Source organism: Erigeron canadensis, chromosome 9 (genome assembly GCF_010389155.1).
Source record: "Erigeron canadensis isolate Cc75 chromosome 9, C_canadensis_v1, whole genome shotgun sequence".
Lineage (NCBI taxonomy): Eukaryota > Viridiplantae > Streptophyta > Magnoliopsida > Asterales > Asteraceae > Erigeron > Erigeron canadensis.
In genome coordinates this window covers 5698598-5720562 of record NC_057769.1, presented here as the reverse complement: position 1 = coordinate 5720562, position 21965 = coordinate 5698598, and the positions used below count along the sequence as shown (strand labels likewise).

Genomic DNA, 21965 nt, shown 5'->3' with positions numbered 1-21965 from the left:
AACTACTTCCTGTTGGACTACTTGTTGTGTAGCTACTTGTTATTTGTCTCTTTTATTTTACTTTTCTTTTATTTTTCTTGTCATGGTTTCAAACAAGTATTTACATTCTCATTTATTGTTTTTTTTAGACAATTACTTATATGAGTATTTCGGTTAAGATTGATACCTTAAGTTGTGTTTGGTTTGCAGATTTTGATGGAACTAGATTTGAATTTCATTCCTTAGTACGTTTGGTTGCTCAATGATGAAGAAATATCATTCCGTTGGAATGTAAATATTCCCTCATTTGATGGAATCTCCATTCCATGGGGATGGGAGAAAGAATCTCATTTCATCTGTCACTTGAATCTTCAAAAAATGAAAACATTTCATCAAATTTCATTTCATCGGATTCAATTCCTTTAACAGATTTCATTCCTTCTAAAAACATTATGTAAACAAAACACGCCCTTAGATTCAAATTCAAACATAAGCTTAGAGCATTTTCAATAAACTTTGATGAAAAGTTTTTTTTTTAATAAAAAGTCTTTCAAAAACTTGGCAGCATTGGATGTATATTTTTTTCCTTTTTTTTTTGTGTCAAAAGCTTAAAATTTATCAAGATATTGAACAAAAGGTTTTTATGAACCAAACTATTTAATTATAAAAAGCTTTTAAAAAACTATCATTGTGTTCAAGTCTTGGGGAGGACATAAGGAAGTCCTTTTATGAAAGTTTGGCTTGGGTTTACCCAGGTTCAAGTCTGAAGGGGCAGGATTTACTCCTATTAATCGTCGTGCATTCGGACGGATTAGTAGGGGGTTTTCCCCCATCGGGTATTTGAAATAGGCATTTCTACTTCGAGGGAGCTCTCTAGCGCGGATTCGGTTAAGATAACGTATGTTAGACTTCTCGCTGTCAAATCGCGACACGAAGTTTTCAACAAAATTAACCTTTCAAAAAAACTAAAGTAGTTGACTTTTTATAAAGTTGAAGTTAATGAATTTATGAGGTAACAATAAAAAATGATAAATGATTTTAAAAATAATTTAAATATTTGTTTGGTGGTTTTCCTTTTACAAGGTATTAAGTGAAAAAGCTCTTTAGCCTAACCGCGGAACATAATTTAGATTCTACGTTCTGTCAGTACCCGTTAAAAAAATAAATAAAATAAGGTTAAAAAGTAAATAAAACTGTACTTCGATAAAATATATAAAATACTAAAGAAAAATGAAGTATAATACTAGTCGTACTATTTGCAGAGAAATGGTGTACTCCGTAACACCACCTTTAACTTTATACACATTACAAATATTTCCCCCCCCATTTCCAAACCCCCTCTCCATTTTCCATTTTAGACAAATTTTTAAGTAACAAAAAACGAGCATCATCTAAAAAATACACACACACAAACACTATATATATGTATATATAATCAAAGAAAAAATCAATGGGAAAATTCATGAGAAAACCAAAGTTAACAAGAGACAAGGTGGCGATAATCGACGTTGTCGTATCATCACCATCATCTCTAGGCGTTCGAACTCGTGCCAAAACCTTAGCATTGCAAAAACTTCAAGATTCTTCAAATTCAACCATCCAAACACCACCGGAGCTCCGCCGTGAAGTGGGTTATCTTCAGTTACGTAGCCGGAGACTAGAGAAGCAAAACCCAGATCGTGGTTTTCTAAATGGGTCGGGTTTTATTGTGACCCGCGTTGAAAAAGCAGAACAAGAAACAGAGGAGTGTTGTTATTTTGGTGAAAATAATGTTGAGTTTGATGCTAGAGAAGAAAGGTAATTTTTTTATTTTTATAATTATTTCTTTATATAAGATACTAGTTTTGGACATAAATACTTTGTTTCACCACCTCTATCCATATATTAAAATTTAAAAATAATAAACAACATAGTTTATAGCGTTATGAACTTATGATTAACATATTTAGGTGTTTCTAAAATAAAAAAGGTTAGCGACACACCTGTTTGTCTTCTATTCCTTTATAAAAATGTTTTAAGTGAACTGAAATATCTATCCAAAGATAGTAATTTTGTTTAAAATTTTTTATTTTTTATTTTAAATAACCTATTTCATACTTTACATATTAAAAAACCATATGAATTATGTATTTATGTGTAACAAATTCCATTTAGATATATGCTACTCTATTATTATTTATTTATTTGCTTGATTATATGAAGAAATATGGAGCAAGTGTTTTTGTAATTGTTTACTTAACTTTTAAAAAATATAATTAAATAATAATCATATATATAGTTTTTGCAAAAAACGTGTGACTAATGTTGTTTTTATTTAGTTAAATGGTAGTTTTTAACATTTTATATACATGTATTTTTAAATGGGAAATGATATTGCAACAACAAACTTTATCCATTTATAACAATTTCTGAATGATATAGTAATACGTTGCACAATAAATTTTGTTCCTTTATTATAGATAACTAAATTATGATGTATGAATATCATTACCTTTTTTAAATACATACACAAGATTCTGAATGCAAAATGCATATTAACTCAAAAAATACACCTTATTATTGTGCATTTTACCAATTAAAGAAAATGTCTTTAATTTATTTTTATTTTTATTTTTTTTTGATTCTTCAAATGTTTGCTTGTTTTGTTTTGTAACTATTAAGGTTGTTTCTTTTCATTTGGAGGTTTTAGTATATGTTGTGTGTGGTGAAAATGAAAATTCTCTTTGGAGGTACTTTCATGTTCTCATCTTAGCAAAAAATGGTGTTGTTTTTCCTTTTATCATTATAAAATTTTATAATGTGGGGTAACACTTCAATTTAGTATTTGTGGTTTATTGGTTGAAAATCCTTCGGAAGTACTTTTCATCGAAGTCATGCAAAATAATCTGTGTAAGGGAATTCCAAAATTGCACAAATGTTTTTGGTGTTTTTATTCAATTGTATCATAAATATATATGAGATTCTGCCTCAAGTATCAAATTTACCTAAGGTTTCATGGTGTCTTCTTTTTTTCTTTTTGAAAAAAAAAATTAAGGTAGCCTAATAGTCAGATAAGAAGTCTCAAGCTTGAATCTCACTAGGTAACATCTTAGGGTGGCCTGGAAAAAAGTTCGGTAACAGACGTGTGGCCACCCTTACATGCAAGTCAAAAGACTTGTACATGCACGGAAAAAAACCTCATCTTTTTACTATTTTCCCCTTTGGAGCATTTTTTCTTTTAAGAACTCAAGAATTTGGTGCATCTTAACCAAAGTACTAGACTCTAGCCTAGTTGCCTGCCTCTGCAACTTATTATAAGCATAACTGCATCCTACTAGCTAACAAATATGACTCTACAATCTGGGTTTCTTACTAACAAGATAGGATGTGACATAGAATTATTGATTATTTTTAGACATGTTCTTTAGTCAAAGATTTCAACTTGAGCATATATATTTTAATGATTTTATATAAAATGTGACACCAATAAGGCAATAATGGTACACTCTTCTGTTTTGGCTTCATTGCTTTGTCTGGCTGCTTAATGCATAATTTATCTGATAATAGACTACTGGATTAATATATCATTTTTGATGAAATTTGGCCGAAGATTTAAAACGAATTGGTCCATGTTTGGGCATCGGTGTACTGATTGTTCAAGTAGAAAAAATATCAAGTGTCGGCAAATTTATACTCACTCCATCCATTTTTCTTTATAACTTGCAAATACTTCAAATTTGGGACGGAGTGAGTAATGGACATGTTCATGTTGTTGGCCGTGTCGGCTGACAGCGAGTAACAAAAAACCCGAAAATGATATCCTTTAAGGGGCCTTCTTCTAATTTGTTTTACATATATGTGATGAGATGTTACACTGTATAAATTTAAGACTGGTGTATTACTCAGATATTATCAGCCCCACATGGTGTCATTTAATTATGAACTGTTTCCACTTTCTATATATATCAGATCACTTCTTTAATATGTATCTATAGCACTTGTTGCCTATCAGGAAAAAGAGTCAGCCCTTTTAAAGCTAAAATGTGTAGTGAATCTGTGATCCTCATATCTGCAGGTTTGGATTTGTTGATCAAGTTTACTAATAATAACACCTAAAAACTACTATATGGGTTTTGCTAAATGCTCTCCTAAGAGTCGTAGTTAAGGTGAATTAAATAGTTGTACACTTACCGTAAAATTTAGGGGTGAGCTTTTGATATGAAGGTACAAATTTTTATGCACCTTAAGTGCAATCTTAAGGGTTGCATTTAGCATTTCCCAAACTATATATCAATTTATATGATCACTGTAAGGATTAGTCATTTATCAAAGTTTAGTGGGTTTATTGATATGTGATTTTGAGGTGATTATTGAGACTTAGATGTTTAGACGGCGTGAGTAGTTTTAAAAAAAGTGTTTAATAATGCTTATGATTATTAGGCTATTTTTTAAGGGGGATTTATCATTTCTCTTTAATATAAGCAATAAACACTTGATTAAATAAGTTTAAACTAAACATCCCCATGTTTAGGGGCACACCAGACAAAACACCCCCTGAATAGCATGCATGAATAAAGGGGCCACATCAGTTTTTTTTTAACCCATATGTAAGTAAATAGTACACAAACAGAGAAGGGCAATAATTGGATTTGTAACTTCCATTGGCATCTTTTTGACAAGTAAATTTTTTCCCTATATGTAATAGGATATTTAAGTTACCTCTGCCTCTTTTTCCTTTATTGTCATTAGAAAACTAATGTTACTAATTTGGTTACATAAAATTTGGTTATTGTTATTAAATGTAGCGGTAAGATAAACCTACTCCTAACCTAGTCCAAATAATTGAATTACACCCCTAAGAGGCATGAGTCTTGGTTAACCTCACACTGACATAGATTATTTGTGACTGTACAATAGATGTTAATTTGTTTGTTATTGCTAGACTTCTATTCTCGTCGGTTTTGACAAATAAATCATGTATCAATGACAGGAGCACTCGAGAAAGCACTCCTTGTAGCTTGATAGGCACCCCCAGTAGTTCTAGCAAAAGGTGTAGAAATTTAGAAGCTTCTAATCAAGTAACCCAGAATACTATTACACGGAGCATGCCTCTAGCACAGGAGATTGAGGAGTTTTTTGCCCGTCATGAGCAGGAACAGCAGAGACAGTTTGCTGACAAGTACACTATCTTAACTTAAGTTTTATTTTCTTTTAGGCCGCTTGTAGTAAGTGGATGACGAGCTCGTCCAAGCCCTCGGCCACCCTCTTCCAAAATGACGTTTTTTTATTAATGTTAGGGTTAGTTCTTAAATTGGAATAAGCTGACGTGGTATTTAGGAAAAGGTGAGGAAGAGATTTAGGAAAAGCCTTACTACGAGAGGCCTTAAAAGACAATTATTATTTACAAACTACACAGTTGTCCCTTAAAACTCAAACCTGTTGGTTGAGGGCCACTGCACCTTGAATACTGCTAGGCTAAAGGCCCTTTAATAAGCTTTTTTTTCCAATTAGAGGTGACGAAATTGACAGATCATAACAGGTAGTTTTTTGTATACATTGAAAGGGTTCATTTCCAAAAATTTACTTTCTTCTATTGATAACAAGATCTGGGACCGTGTTAACACAACAGGATTATATTTGATGTACATTGTATATTTGTATAGTCAGAAAGAAGAATTCCTTTAAGAGTACCCGGATGTTTGTCCGTAAGGTCTCAGGTTCGATACTCTCGAGCGTGAGATTTACAGACTTTAGGTTTCCTGGGCCTTCGTGGAGCATTTACCGGGTGGGGCGGGCAAGTGGGAGGGAAACGGGTCTTAGGTCCACGGTAACCAGTCCGGATACCCGGGGCCCGGCTCTTGCTGTTCTAAAAAAAACTTTGACACAATTTTCAAAATGACATGTTAAATATAAAACATAAAACTTGAATCAATTCATTTAGAAGTAATGAGTGAAATTTACCACATTAGATTCTTTTTTAAAGACTGATATTCACACGTGATCAAATTTTATTTTATTTTTTTTGCATTTGCCACCTTTAGTTGTGACCTTCACAATCGAGTACTGTATATGTATTGATCGACTATGCCCATTTTTTTGGTCTTTATGTTAATGTAGGTACAACTTTGACATTGTGAACGAAAACCCGCTTGAAGGATGTTATGAATGGGTAAGAGTAGAATCCTTATAATCAAGATGGATGGATATATATGGCATTCAAGAAAGCTTGAAATTAAAGGATGTTGGTGTATTTTCCCTTGGTTCTCCAGTGAAAATGTAAAGGGCAATAACGTACTAATAAAATGATTGTGTGATCTAATGATAGAAATCACACATTAACCTCTTAATTAGGGTAGAATGTGTAGAGCAAAACCATGTAACTTTGTAGGCTTAGTTGTTTCATGTTTGTCTAGATTTGCAAGTAGTTAATAATTGTCAGAGTTTCATTTTTCATATGCAAGATTTCTTTACATCTCATATATGAAATGTACCATTGAGTACCCCTGTATCTACGATAACTTATAACTATATATACGTATACACTAATGCAATATTGGAACAAGAATATATACAAAACCATAAATGGTCACAGTATGTGGTCATTTGGAAATGTGAGCTACTAGATGTGTATATATCACAGGTTCGTGTCTTACAAGCAGCAGGTTTTTTTCCAATTATTCTCCTGAAAAGTAGTATTCGGAGATGATCGCGTGGCTGACATTGATTGCAAAAGGTGAAGACATGAGTGATCCAAATTGCATTTCAAAACAAAGAACTACATGCTACAAAAAAAACTGAAATTTTAATGACATTTTTAGAAAATGATATTTCAGAAGTTATAAAAAGTAATTAAACGTCAATGTTCAATCTAGCCTTCCCTTTGTGCAAAGCTTTTCACTTTCCCTTTGACCACTAAACCAAGAGCTCGTTGAATATTTCATTGTTATTCAAATATCAAGATTTCGTTGAATATTTCATTGTTATTCAATATCAAGATTTCGTCAATCACACCTTTTGGCTATAATTAACCTAGTAAAGTGGGGTTCACCCTTACTTTGCTGCAACAAGATAAAACCCTGTAATAGATCAGAAAGATAAGTCACATGTGATGGTTTAAAATATGTTTAATTTGTGTCCTTTTAAGTAAGTAATAATGACCTGAAAACTTTGTATGTGTTTCATGTGTCATCACTTATCACCCATCATGTTGGTACTTGGTAGGGTAGACATTATTATGTCCAAACATATTTCATATTTTGGAAGTTCGGAACATTAATCGAAATTACTCGTATTGATAGTTGATAATTAGTAGGAGTATATATATCTTGGTATGTGTAAGTATGTAACTAGTTAGTTTTAACTTTCAAATGCCCGGGATCTTTGAATATACCCGGGTTGAATCGCTTAGGTTTGTTGCTCATCAACCTTTTACCTTTCTATAATCATTCCATTACTTCTCTATCACTTGTTAGCCAGCATTTTTAACATTTAGCACTTTTAACCGTTTTGAAATAAAATTTGATGGTATTTGGGTGAAGGGGAATTTAAACCCCGGTCAGCTTTTATACATCACCCAAAAACAGAATACAATCAAGAGCAAGAACTTGTCTCTCGGTGATAAGTTCTATCATTGGCATATATAAACTCTTAGACCATTCCCACTATGACTCTGGGGTTGAAATAATGAAAAGCGAATTGCACCTTAGTTAATTTTCATAAGTGTGTATGTAGCATTTACAAAAGATTGTGCAAGAGACATCATTAGATTTGTTGGCTAGTGGCATTGTTAGGAAGTATTGATTGTATGACATTGGGCATGAAAATTGGTCTGGTTGCACAGAGGTTAATTCACAAGAGGTAATCACTGACATCAAATATCATGATAGAAATCGTTATCGTGTAAAAATTTACAAACTTACAAGATTATTTCCAGAAACTTTCAAGATTATCAGGAACAATAAAACAATTATACTAAAAGCAATCAACGCTAAGAAATTATTATTACTCTAGTCATATGATCCACCATCATTAGGAAAAAATTGCACTTTACTCTTCAACTTAATTATATCAAACAACTAGCCATCTTGTACACTTTTAAATAAATTCAAAGCTAAGTGACAAACTCAATTCTCAGCATATCACTTGTGATAGTTGGATTGACATTCTCTTTTTTGCGGTGCATGGTGGAACGTATACTAGCATCAAGGTTCAACAATCTCTAATGTTATTAACAAAATGAATTTTATTTATTTAATAAAATGTGCTATTTAATTAAAAATAGTATTAGAATGTGAAATCATTAAAAGTGAAAAATTGTCAAGAGTTTTACTTTAGACATATATGAGGGTATTTCCATATTAGATGTAAGCATCATACTTGTCAAACTCTTACGAGTCACAAGTCAACTTTTACGAGTCGAGTCGCTTTATACCAAAAACGAGTCTCTATGTGAAATTGAACCGAGACATACGAGTCACAAACTTATGATTGTTGTAATTAGATACTGTATATCACATATTATACTTATAATTATATTATTGGGATAAGTGCCCAGAAATGCAGTCAACTAATGCTCAAAAGTTATTGTGTGCACGAACTCTAGGTCAGCTTTATTGTGTTCACAAAACTTGAAGTTTTGGTTATTGTGAACATAAAACGGGATTATGGCTATGTGGGACCGGTTATATTCACATTGACCCGTTGACTGCTTACGTGGCATGCACACAATAACTTTTTGGGATTATTTTATGAATACAATTAAAAAAAACAGATTTTTTTTTTCAAACTCGCCGAAAATTGCAAATACTCGCCGGAAAACTTAAAAATCCGATTAAACATTCGTTTCTTCGAATTAGACCACGAAATTCACACCAAAATACTCAAAAATCAGCCATGAACAAACCCTCAACAAAAGTTAAACAAATTGAGACTCGCCGGAAAATTCACCAACTCGCCGGAAAAATTAAAATCACCATAACTTTGTTGTTTATTCGAGTTTCGACTTGAAACCAACACCAAACTGCTCAAAATTGTTGTCCGAAACTCAAAGAAACAACAAAGTTATGGTGATTTTAAATTTTCCGGCGAGTTGATAAATTATCCGGCGAGTCTCAATTGGTTTAACTTTTGCCGAGGGTTTGTTCGCGGTTGATTTTTGAGTATTTTGGTGCCAATTTCGTGGTCTAATTTGAAGAAACGAAGGTTTAATCGGATTTTTAGGTTTTCCGGCGAGAATTTGCAGTTCCGGCGAGTTTGAAAAAAAATAATATGTTTTTTTTCATTATGTGCGTAAACTAATCCCAAAAAGTTATTGTGTGCATAAACTAATCCCAAAAAGTTATTGTGTGCATGTCACGTAAGTAGTCAACGTGAAAGTGGTGATTGGCTAACTTTTGACCCGGTCACTTTTGCATGCTATAGGACTATTGAACAAGTTTCCTGAATACAATAAAGTTGACCTAAAGTTCGTGCACACAATAACTTTTGAGCATTAGTTGACTGTATTTCTGGATACTTATCCCTATATTATTTTGTGTGTTACATATGTCTTTTTGATACTTTTAGTTCGATAAACTATTGTTTATGACCCTAAGTTATCAAATATGTAAACATTTTGTAAATGAATTAAAATAATCAATTTATATTTTCTTTCAAAAAAACATCACATGTATAAAATTATACAATTTTATGTACTATATAAAAATATCTTGACTCTTACGAGTCGAGTCACGTTTCGAGTTATGAGTCAAAAACTCATGTTTTTGAGTCGAGTCAAAAGTTAAGAGTCGAAAGTTACGAGTCGAAAACTATGGATGTAAATGAGTTTTCTCTTCCAAATTTTTAGGTGACAGAAGATTTTATCAAAGGGTATTAAACTGGGATTTATTTGGTGAGAGGTCTATCTAAAACAGTGGCGTATCTACATTAGTATTAAGGGATTCAATGGACCACCCTTAAGAATTAAATTTATTTAGAAGACTTTAAATAGATTGTATTTGAACCCCATGAAAATTGTGCTTGGAACCCTCCTAAAAATTTAGTTGCAAGTTTTTTATTAAGGAAGAAGGGTATTTAGTTATATTTTCATTTTACACCCTCATAGTTATTACTTGTACAAAGTTGATTTTTTATTTTTACTTTTAATGACTATATATAGAAATTTATTAAAATATAAAATTGTTTTTTATTAACCTTTTAAGTATACATGTTGTTTTGACTTTTGAATGGTATATTTTGTAAAATCGATTGATGTATATATCTTAACAAAGTACTACATGGCTTTATACATTATGATAACTAAAATTAGTATTTATTTTTCTTTGATAGTCTTATTTAGATATCTTAAAAACTCAATAGAGTTTCTAATCAAAACAATATATAAATATATTCAACAGCTTAATGACGTTGGATGACAAATGTATAATAACTTTAAGAATAGTTGTTTAATTAGTACATTATCAAATATTGAAAAAATCATTTTAAAAGGTATTGTTCATTTATAAAAGTTTTTTCTTAAAATCTCATCAAATAGGTTTTGCTATCTTGTGACCCGATCCGACCAGTTTCTTTTAGTTTTGTCAAATGTCAACTAAGTTATCGTTTCAGGATTTTAAGAACCTCCATGAGCTTGAAACCTAGATTCGCCACTGCTCTAAAATAACATATACTTAACTTCCCGTCATTCACTCATAATTCGTACCTATAAAAATATATCTATTGAATCACATACTCGCACGTGCAAAACTAATCAGGGAACTCATTGTTACATTTTCATACGAATTAGGTTCGTATGCGAATGAAAAATCATACAAGTAATATTAATTGCTCGTTAGCTTTTATAGAGTATATAAGACCTTTGCTTTGCCTACATTAATAAATTCACGAGTCAAGTATTTCATTAAGTTAATGTCAAATACATATAACAATATCGTTACAAAATCTTTCTATATAACTAAGTGAGGATAGTTTTTTGTCCTATATAACATTTCTCTTTTAGTGTCAACTAAGCTTTTTGCTTAGGTGTCATTTTATGGTAAATTTAATGTTTTTTTTAGATATGTTGACATTTAAATATATAATTTTTTTGTGTTTATATGGTACCTTATTTGCCACATCATCATTTGTTTACGTGGACGTTTGTTTTTTTTATATCAATTTTAAATGGCAAATAAAAAAGTCAAATACAAAATTAGAACTCATAACCTCTAAATTTTATTATTATGCACAAATCACTTGATCTAACTTGATATTTGTTTATTTTTTTGCCAACTACGGTAAAAATTTAGTAATATTAAGTTAATTAAAAGACATTGAAAATATAATTATCAATATTTGTAACTTATCACTTTCTATTTTTCTTTTGTATTTAGTTATCTTTGTACGTAAAATATAATTTACTTTAGTATAAAATAAAACTAGATCATATTGATAATTTTAATATATATTTTACTATCCAATTATATTATCAATGTTAGATATTTACTTTATCAATTTTACATACATATTTTTGATATTTATTTTTATATTTGATTTAATTTCCTATTTTCACCTTTATATTTTATTTTTTCTCTATTTTTCTTTCTTTATTCTACTTTATATATGTTTCTTTCAGATTTTAAATGCATAATAAAAATATAATATTATTAAAAATTCTTTTAGTTATTATTATTATATAATATTTAAAATACTTTTGACTATATAAGTTAATTATTGTTTTCAAGTAAAATTACTTAAATATTATATTTGTAATCAATTTAATTTAACGTGTATATTAGCATGCGATACATGGGCCATTATCTAGTTATTATATATATCTTACAGTATATTATTTTTAAAAAAATCTGTCCTCAAAAAGAGAAAAAGACTATATTTAATTTGTTTACGTGTTGTGGGTGTAGCACAGACAGAGGCCAATGTACGTGTACTGAAATCTTGAGTCCTTAAAATAATCTGACTCATTGCATCAGTGTGCCATTGAATTTAAGATTCAGTTCACATCACGTACACCTACCTTTGTTTGTAATCCAGGACTCTTGTACATTTTTATATAAAGACTAGCATGCCTGATTCTGCAAACATATATTCATTTTTGGGTATCCAATTTTTGTTCACATGTTGAGTTTATTTATTTGGATTTATTATGAATATTTTGTGTGTATATATATACATCACATGAATGACTCCTGTGTACGTAGACATTTTGCTAATGAAATAAGACCCCATTTGTAACGTGGAAGTGATCTATACATTATTAAACGTGTTTGACAACCTTATATAGTATAACATTTATATTTCAATACTTTTATATTACTCTATATAAAAATTATAGTAAAAAAAAAAAGATGCGAAATGACCGTCTGACACTAAATGAATTAATTTACATCATTTATATTTTATTTTTTCTAAAATATCCCTACTACCTCTTTATATCAATAATCTTTACGTCAATTACTATCAGCACTAACCGCCACCATCATCGTTGCCACTAGCCACCACTACCATATCACCGTCGCATTGTGCGGGTATCGTGCTTGTATCCTAAAACATGTTTGATGGTAAATAGAAAAAAAGGCGGTAATATAGATGGGCAATGATGGTTCATATTTCGTAATGTAACTTGTAACATATTTCATTTTTATTATTGTGTTTGAAAAGGCGATCTTCAGCACTGATCGGGGAAGATAACGAATCATTGAATCGAATCCATTATATAACTTATACATTCATTATTAGTATATAAACATAGATCACTTGATTTTAGTTTCGATTAGCAGAATTAATTTGACTTATACGGGATCTTAATACGATTTAATATTACTCTGACTTGTATTGGTAGATCAAAAAACAGAAACAAAATTGTCCCACTAGTTGATACAAAGCAAATTAGTAAAGTGATAAGTGATCGATATTACCTACAAATTAGTAAACTGGTAAGTGACATTATCTTTAACGCTGAAACAACACTGAACTAATTGGTACCGGAATTTTTGGAGGTTGAAAATCGGTACTAACTACCGCAATCGATTGTAGTCATTATGATATGAGTATCGGTAAACTGGGAATACTGAAACGGAACGCATAAAAAATATGAAATATAAGCATGGTACCCGCGCAATGCGGCGACAAGCCGAAGATGATGGTGGTGGCGGCATCTATTGGTGTAGTTAAAGGTATTTGATTTAAAGGGGTTAATAGAGGTTTTTTATAGTAATATAATGGACTAATGGAGTAATTTAATATTAAGGGTTGATGGTGATTTAATTCATTAAGGGTATTTTGGTCAATTCGCATGTCCCATTTTTGTAAACTTTCAACATGGTGTTATAATTTTTTATTTTATACGAGCATGGTACCCGCGCAATGCGGCGGCGAGCCGGCGATGACGGGTGTGATGGCGGCGATGGACGTTGACGATGGTGATGACATCAATTGGTGTAAGTAAAGGTATTTTATTTAAAGGGGGTTAATAGAGATATTTTATAATATAATGGACTAATGGTGTAATTTAATATTAAGAGTTGATGGTGATTTAATTTATTAAGGATAAATTGGTAATTTCGCATGTCCCAAAAATGTAAACTTTTCAACATGGGGTATATAATTTTTATATGGAAAATGATTAATCAACCTAATTGGCGTGCCTAAAGATATGTCTAAAACCTTAAGAATTTGACATGTGGATTTCACTAATTCTCTTTCCTAATCTTGCCCCCTGATTGTTTCACATGTCACCATCTTACAATTAGACACATCTTTAGGTACACCAATTAGGTTGATTTATCATTATTCTTTTTATATAGTAGTATAGATAGTAGTATAGAAGTATAGATATAGAAGTATAGATAGTAGCAATAGCTGCCGTGAAGGGATTGAAGGGATTTGGTATCGGTACAGTTGTGGTTTCAATTTTGGCACCAGGCTCGCCCCCAAGTGACTAATATATAGATTCAATGAAGTCTTCTACTTCAACATTAAATTACTCCTAATATATAAAACAACAATAACCTAACTGAATAATCTAAATATCTATTGGTTGCATTACAATATTATTATCATACTTAAACTTCAAAATTTCATAAATTATCATAGACACAACATGAAAGACACTCGAACATCTTATTAGAATCATGTAAAGCCAGGAACGGCCCGCAGTAAGATCTTACATACCATATTTAATCTTGATGCAAGTTATTGTTCTTGAGATGGTGCATTACTGCATTTACCATCGAAAGAGTGAAAACTGAAAACACGAGATAGCTCATAAAAAAATGATCAACTTAGTATCTAAAAGCTCGCACTGAAAACAAATGGTCAGCTTAAACCATCCTATAGCGTTCATGTATTGTGTACCAACAGGCCTTTAGCCCAATGATAGCGAGATGACTCGTTAACTAAGAGGTTGCATGTTCAAGTCAGTAAAGAGAAACGTATAGACGAACTCCAAAACCTGTGAGTCGATAAGTTCTTTAACTAAAATAATTTTTTTTGAATATTTTGGCCTCAATTATAGGTTATCACTACTCATCAGTTCACACGTCAAAGCTGCATGAAAGTTGATGATTTTAAACTCTAGGCTGCAAGAGTTACATACATACATACATTTCTAACAATATATGTACATTGTAATAATAAGGTACACATGTGAAAAAGGAATATAATCTGCCAAAAAAGAACTGTTTGGGAAATTTTCACAGGTAAAAGTAACACTGTCCCCTTTGATTTCACAACTTTCTTACTACAATCTTTGGCTTTAGGTGAAACTTGTCAAAACCTATATATGGGAATCAACATAGCCTCTTCAGATCAATTTGTATTTCATGCTCAATAACTTACAGATTCCTTGTGTGTCACAGTTGTCCATTTGTTAGCCACTTGCAATACAGTTTCAGTCATTTTATTGGCATCATGAAGAATCCAACTCTGAAAATGTATAGTTCAAGTAAAGGTCAATGTTTTTTGTAGAAACGAAAACAATGCTAATGATGAGTTGTACTATGTGCAGAATAAAGTTGTACATATTCCAGTAATACAGTATATTGAAAGATGGCATTTCAGTTGGCAACTTGGCATCTTGTGTTGAAGCCTCTATTTCACAAACTTCACTGGAATCAGGAAAATAGTAATGGATTTGGCTGCTTCAGCTTTATTGAAGTCACTCCTATATAATTTGCAGATTATGTTTTGTTTTACTTTGTAAATATATTTGATACAGTATATAACTATATACTATCTTAATTTAATCAACTGTATTGTTTTACTAATCTTAGTATATTTTTAAGGGAAAATAATCTGTGCTCCAGCAGCACCTAGCATAGGTGTTGCCGTTCTCACACCCTTTTTTAATAAAACTTCAAGGGGCCAATGAAATTTTTTAAAATAATAAACAGCTGCTGCAGCACCCAGTTAGGAGATTTTGCAATCATTTTCCCATTTCTTAATTATTTAAGACACACAAAATTTCTGAAGTTTGTTTCGAACATGACATACTAACTAAACAAAGGACATGTTTCTCCATTAAGAAATGCAGATTTGACTTGATATATGTTTAATGAAAATGTTTTGACTGTCGATATTATATCTGAAGTGTCCACTACTAACGTAAAATGACAAAAACAAAGGAAACTTTTGGAACAAAACAGTTCCAAATATCAATTGATGACTACTGGTTCACACACGAATAGAATATCTGGTTTAGAACAATTTGAGCATGAAAACCAACCAAAATGAACCTGAATTACCCGATAAAACAAGCCAAAAATTACTTAACCATTGCAAAAACCAACAGCCCGGTTTCTTAATATCTCATTAATCGACTAATTCAGCCCGGATATAGACATATAGTTCATTCAAAAACTGAGCCACCCCATATATTCAATTTCAAAATTTCGTATTAAATTAGTTTTTCATGTATTGATATATGAGTAATACATTTATATGCTGATAGTGTTCATAGTTCAAATTTGGATTATTGGGATTTTGTTTCGGAGCAACATTTTGGGCTGCTGGGCCAATGGCTGGGTGGAGTAGTGTTACAACAATGGTAATGTACTATTTTTAAGTAGGTTGTGGGTTTGCATTTTAGCCATTGCTTATATTTTAAGGCCAAAGGTTATGGAAACTCGACATCTCACTAAACATGTTACAGATTTAGACTTTAGTGGTTTTGTAGATAGATAGTCATTGTACACATGTTTCATAAGATACAAGCTTTGCGAAGAAAAAGAAAAAATATACTCCGTATTTCTGTTGTAATGGGCAGTAAACTGAAAAAATGTTTGTTTGAGCCCAAGCCCAAATCAGTGAATTCTTGTATTGGGCTAAAAAAGCTCATACCAGTGAAATGTTACTGGTGGCTGCACACTTCACTCAAGAAAAAATCACTATATGTTAGAGACAATTACTAGATACTATTTAGTAATTTGAATAGCATTTTGTTTGTTTTTTACTTAAGTATGCTTTTTTTTTATCCGCGCTTTTTTTGCGCCTCTCGCCTTCGCCACATTTGGGGTCTTTGCGCTTTAAGTTCGCCTTGGCTTTGGACAACTATGCCAAAAACATTATTACAAATACGATTGTTTAGAGTTCTCATTTTGTGAAAAGGGGCTACTCACTTGGGTGTATGTGTGCTGGTGGCTTGACGCTTCATATTACAATAGTACTACCATGAAGGCCTAAATTCATAAACTGTTGTTCTAATGGTGAATTGGTGATTAAAACTTGATCAAAGGATTTATGAATGTTAAATGCAAGCGTTGTTGATTTTAGGTTTAGAAGTCGAGTCGTGAACTAGATACCATATGGGTGAGGTGATGTGTTATATATGTTTGGATGCATGATACATGTCGGTTTATGTACTCATTAGTCAGAACACAAGCTGTTGAGGTATTGAAACCTATAAACTTGACATTCAAGCTTGGAAAATCATTTTAATGGGTGTTAACTGGAGAAGGAATGTCATGGGGGCAACCCCTTTGTAACATTACCCAATTTGGGGACATGCTTAATTGGGGGTTACTACAGTTCCATGTCATACATAAAGTGTAACGTTATAAACTAGAACATTATGGCTATGTGCTTTGTAAAGTCAAAATTTGATTTTGATGTTTAGTGCAATAGTGGAACTTGGTGAGACTTTAATAAAGCGCGATAAGGGTACTAAAGCATGTACGTTACTAGTACTATCAATTATTTAGAGTTCTCGGTCAATAAAACATGGTACCTATTTGTTGGTCATTGTCTAGGTATCCGTGAGCGATTGTGACACTCCAGGTCGACTTCTAGTGATTTACTAAGCATTGATGCATACCAAAATTGGTACTTGAACAAGAATTGTTATCCACACCACATAATATTAAGCTGTTGGAGAGATTATATATGTTGTTTTCCATATTGTTAAGCATAGATATTATATTTGTTTAATTTGTTGTTTTAAGATTTGCAAAATACACTTTGGGTCTCTCTAAGCGTAATAGCCTATGCATATGCTATATGTATCCTCAAGTTGAAAAGCTAGTTGGCATGTGTGATAGAGGTGAGAACCGGATCAAATCATTCAGATGATAAGCAGAACAACAGAAACACATATTTACTTAGATACTTGTGAAGACGTAAATTACTGAGGGTATAACTTTGAACGACTTGTCGACAGTAATGTCGGTTGTAAGTACAATATTATATTGGTTATACTCACTCTGGTTTGCAAGATTCAATCGTAGTGAAAATATTGATTCAATACATAGGTGTTGATAAAATGAGCTTGTTATATAAATGAACTGGTGGATTATGAGAAGTGGGTTAAACATTTTTGTATGAGAGGTAAGGGGTTTTCAGTTATCAATATCATGATATACTTGTAGTCATCATCATATACACAGAATATAATATTGTTGGAAAACTAGTGTTTTCTGTCAACCCAAAAAACCCTGACCCGTTTTGACCAGTACACAGAATATTATAATGTTCATTACTCAACCTCTTACCCACCAACTTGCCAACTCTAGAAAGTACACAAAAATCACAAGTCAGATAGTAGAATGAGCAAGAAATACCTCAACTCTCTATCCAATTTGTCTGTCAAATTCGCCAGCTACACTAGAGAATCTTCAGGTTCCAAACTTTCTGGCTTCCTTGCTTCTAACATTTCAACTTCATACGCCCCAGTATTAGAATCTTTCTTGTTCTCTATTTCAATTTGTTTAAGTGTCTCTAACCGTATGGCATGTAGCTCATATCTGATGATCAAGAAAAAAGTTTAAAAAATATATAAATAAATAAGTTATATGGTAAAGATACATATGAGCATGTAAATCTTTTGGAGAAAAGAAACATTTGGAGAAAGATCATATTAAGTGCAATATCCTAATGTTACTTGACTGCCAACCTAATGTTAGTAGTAGAATGATGTTAAATTAGAAGAATAAAAGCAACCATATAGGGAAAGCATTAAAAAGGAAGAATAAATGATCTTACTTTGCAACATAATTCTTCACAAGTGTAAAGTAAATTCTCCAAAACTGTCCTTCTTTCAGATAGCGTGGACATAATCTAAATCTAAGTTGTGATAGTTCCTGTAGATGCAAATAAATAAAAACTCAATATCTACAGTGGAATCATTAAGAAACTGATGTTTAAATTTGTATTATTAACTCATAAAGAGGATCCTGATCCACTACATAATTTCCCAAACCAAAACTTCAAATTCAGTCTGATATTTAGAAGTGGCATCGTCAGTTTGTCACCATTGACCATTTTACAGCTAAAGGGTGAAGAAAATTGTGTCTATTGGCTTCATTTTGAAATTATCACTAAGATAATCAATTTCTCCAACCTAATGCAATGTAATATGGCAGAACCTCTATCCAATATGTTCATGCTATATGAAATTGCATCAAATGTAGACTATAATATTACTGATATATTCATTTCAAACAAGGACTGTCTTAAATTTATCTTCAAAATCAACATTGAATCTTTGAGCATTCTACAGAAAACGGATACTTGATAGTCCAATATTTAGCAAATACATATACACTTTAAACTCATTACTTACGATATGCAGTGGCGGACGCATAGCTTAGGCATTTGCATACCCTTTGACTATCCAAATTAGTGTAAAAAATTCAAATTGAGTTTTCTTTTGTAAGTTTTTCACATAGAATGCATAACCAGTGAAAATGAGGTGCATACCCAATAAAGTTGATGAAATTAAGTTTAACTCATCACCACCTCATGAGTCATGCGCCACGTTCCCACTCTGTTTCATTATTGTAGTCTGAACTCTGAAGTTTCCAACTATATATATTTATCAATTTAGGAGTTCTAATAGTTAGGCTTCTAGTTTCAATTTTCAACTAAAAATAGATTTGAAGGTTTATATTTATTTACGAGTTGTTTAATTGGGATGTGTTATAACCTTTTAAAGTTAAACTGTTGTTACATTATTTTTAATACATATACTTTTTAATCAGTGTATTTTTTTTTATGATGAATCAATTTCTTTTCATTTTATTTTACAAATTTTATGTAAGTTATTTACTTCTCAGTACTAATAGTGCTATTGGTAATGACTTTTCTATAATTACATGATTATGTAGTTTTTGAAAAATTATCTACCAAAAACAAGTGTTGTAAACTCACCAAAAGATCAGCAAACTTTTGGTTAGTCATTTATATGCGTCTAACATTTAGACTTTCTTTTCTAACTATTGATACATTTTATTTAATAAAGTTTATATATATATATATATGGGGGATGGGAATATAAGGCTGTCGAGTATCTAATCTTAGGGGTGGAACACTCACATATTGTTTTTTTAATCCATAAAAATCATGGGGGCCCATGCATTTATTCATTAAAAAAGAAATAATAAAATATTAGTATGTGAGGGGTTCCACACCTAAGCTTAGGTGCCGGACAGCCTTATATTCCCTTTTCCCATTTTCGAACATTCAGTCGGTATACGACATCGGGGAACCCTTACCGTATAATGGTGAAACCTTGCACGTACCCTAGACATGAACAAAGTCTCGTTTGTATTTATACTCGAATCATATTATAAACCCAACCGCAAACATCGAGTTGAAAATATTTATATATAAGAATCAAAAAAAAAAAAATTTATCGGAAAGTGCATACCCAATAACGAATTTCTAAATCTGCCACTGACGATATGTGACATAAATGAGGGAACATTCGGATGCATGTCTAATGTAATTGAGGGTTTCACAAAACCTCATTATGAATCCAATTTTATGATTCTTTTGGGTTACGATGGTATGATTTGGAGGAACATAACTAAGTATTAAGATGGAGACACAATCCCATAAGAACACCAAGAATGCATCATATTTTGCATTTGAATAAAATAAGTCAACAAATTCACTTTTTTTTATGTGTGCACATGTGGATAGATGCGTCTATGATGTACACACAAATTCCTCGATTTTTATCAAATTGGACATTTGTACATATTTGAGATACAGAAAATTGAATTTTGTTAACTTGCTCACTTATATGATTCAAATTCAAAACTTGATCCGCTCATACCATTCTCACCAGTACTATATGAAACCTTACCCCTATAAAAAGCTTACTTTGCCTAAAAAGTGTAACAGAACAAGCTTGGTTAAACCAATCAACAAAATCAAAAGCAAGTACCCACCTTTCAAGATCTTTTGACATTTGCCATCAATTTATAAAAACATGGGTTATACGCTTTCTAACCTAAGTGCACTTTTTGTTTGATCTCGGTTTTTTTTTTCTTCGTCTCATAGATAGATCCCTATGCAGACTACCCCATGAAAGTCTGAGCCTTTAGCTCTTGTGTACATGACCTAACCAGGTAACCAGTATTCCGGTGGCCGTTTCCTAGACTATTTCCCTGGTCATCCCAACTTAACATTTACCCAGTGAGGTTTGACTGTTCGAGCACATCCGTCGGGAACTCATCAAGACAAAAATCATAAACTTATAAGTAGATGATCATAACAACCTATACTACAATTGCATAGACACAAATACACACAAAACCTTTAAGCCTAAATTAAAAAAAAACATACACACGTACAAACAGGGAGACACTAACCTTAACAGTAGAAAGAACAAGTAAAGCATGTTTTTCTTGCCAATCAGACAAATCCTTTTGGACATTAGATTCACCACCTCCATTATTTATCATCCCTTCTTCTTGTTCTTCATCTATATATATATATGTAATACAGTTCAGTATAAATCTAATTATTTGTTTTTAACTTTAATTTAAAAAAGAAAAGATTAAAGAAATAAAAAACATGAAACATGTAAGTAACCTTGAAGATTGAAGTTTTTGAAAGTTTCAAGAGTAAAAGATTGAATGTGATTAATTAGGTCATCAGTGATTCCGTACAACTTATTTTGGTTGATTTGATTGTTTGTTGATGATGATGATGATAAAGATTTGTTTTTGTTAGAAGTTGTTCGGAACCATGAGTAAACTTTCTTCATCCTTGTTCCTTTTTTTCTCACTGTTGGACTGACAGGTGTTTGCTGACGATGCTTTATTTTGGTTACAACAACGAACAACCCAATCCCTGCGCGGGGTATGGGTTGGTAAGCTGTAGACAGTCTTACCTCTACACAAATGTAGAGAGACTGCTTCCATAGGGATCTCCGGCCACACATGAGTGTAAGACGGAAAAAGAGAAATGTTTAGAAAATCTTACCTATCTGCCAAGAATCTGAAAAGAAAAAATACATGTCTGCTGGGTCCGGCTACTATGCGGGTCGAACGAGTATCAATCATGCGCCCTACCGATATCTTAGAAACATGTTTGACAATACAAATACGAAAGCAATCATGTTGGGCATATTAAACAACATAAAAGTAGCAAACTAATAAGTAACTCGAACAAGTAGTGAGAAACAACCAAGACAAACATACATATAAATAAGGAATGCTTTATTTTTGTTAGTTTCTCTCAAGTGATGATGTACATCCTAGCTCCACAATTACACATCATAAATCGCGAAT

At 31.8% G+C, this 21965-nt stretch overlaps 2 protein-coding genes across 2 annotated transcripts; one reads left to right on the top strand and one right to left on the bottom strand.

The window, feature by feature from the left end:
• The first annotated feature begins 1350 nt into the window (after positions 1-1350).
• LOC122582953 (cyclin-dependent kinase inhibitor 3-like) lies at positions 1351-6412 on the top strand. Its single transcript, XM_043755387.1, has 3 exons — positions 1351-1776; positions 4949-5137; positions 6076-6412. Exons 1-3 carry the CDS (start codon positions 1430-1432, stop codon positions 6146-6148), a joined length of 609 nt encoding a protein of 202 aa, XP_043611322.1. The 5' UTR covers positions 1351-1429; the 3' UTR covers positions 6149-6412.
• An 8102-nt stretch (positions 6413-14514) lies between these two features.
• Positions 14515-21454, bottom strand: LOC122582800. The gene is made up of 5 exons (XM_043755237.1): positions 21265-21454; positions 21042-21154; positions 18427-18524; positions 18006-18188; positions 14515-14877 (listed from the first exon to the last, which is right to left on the bottom strand). Exons 1-4 carry the CDS (start codon positions 21437-21439, stop codon positions 18044-18046), a joined length of 531 nt encoding a protein of 176 aa, XP_043611172.1. The 5' UTR covers positions 21440-21454; the 3' UTR covers positions 14515-14877; positions 18006-18043.
• Positions 21455-21965: the final 511 nt, after the last annotated feature.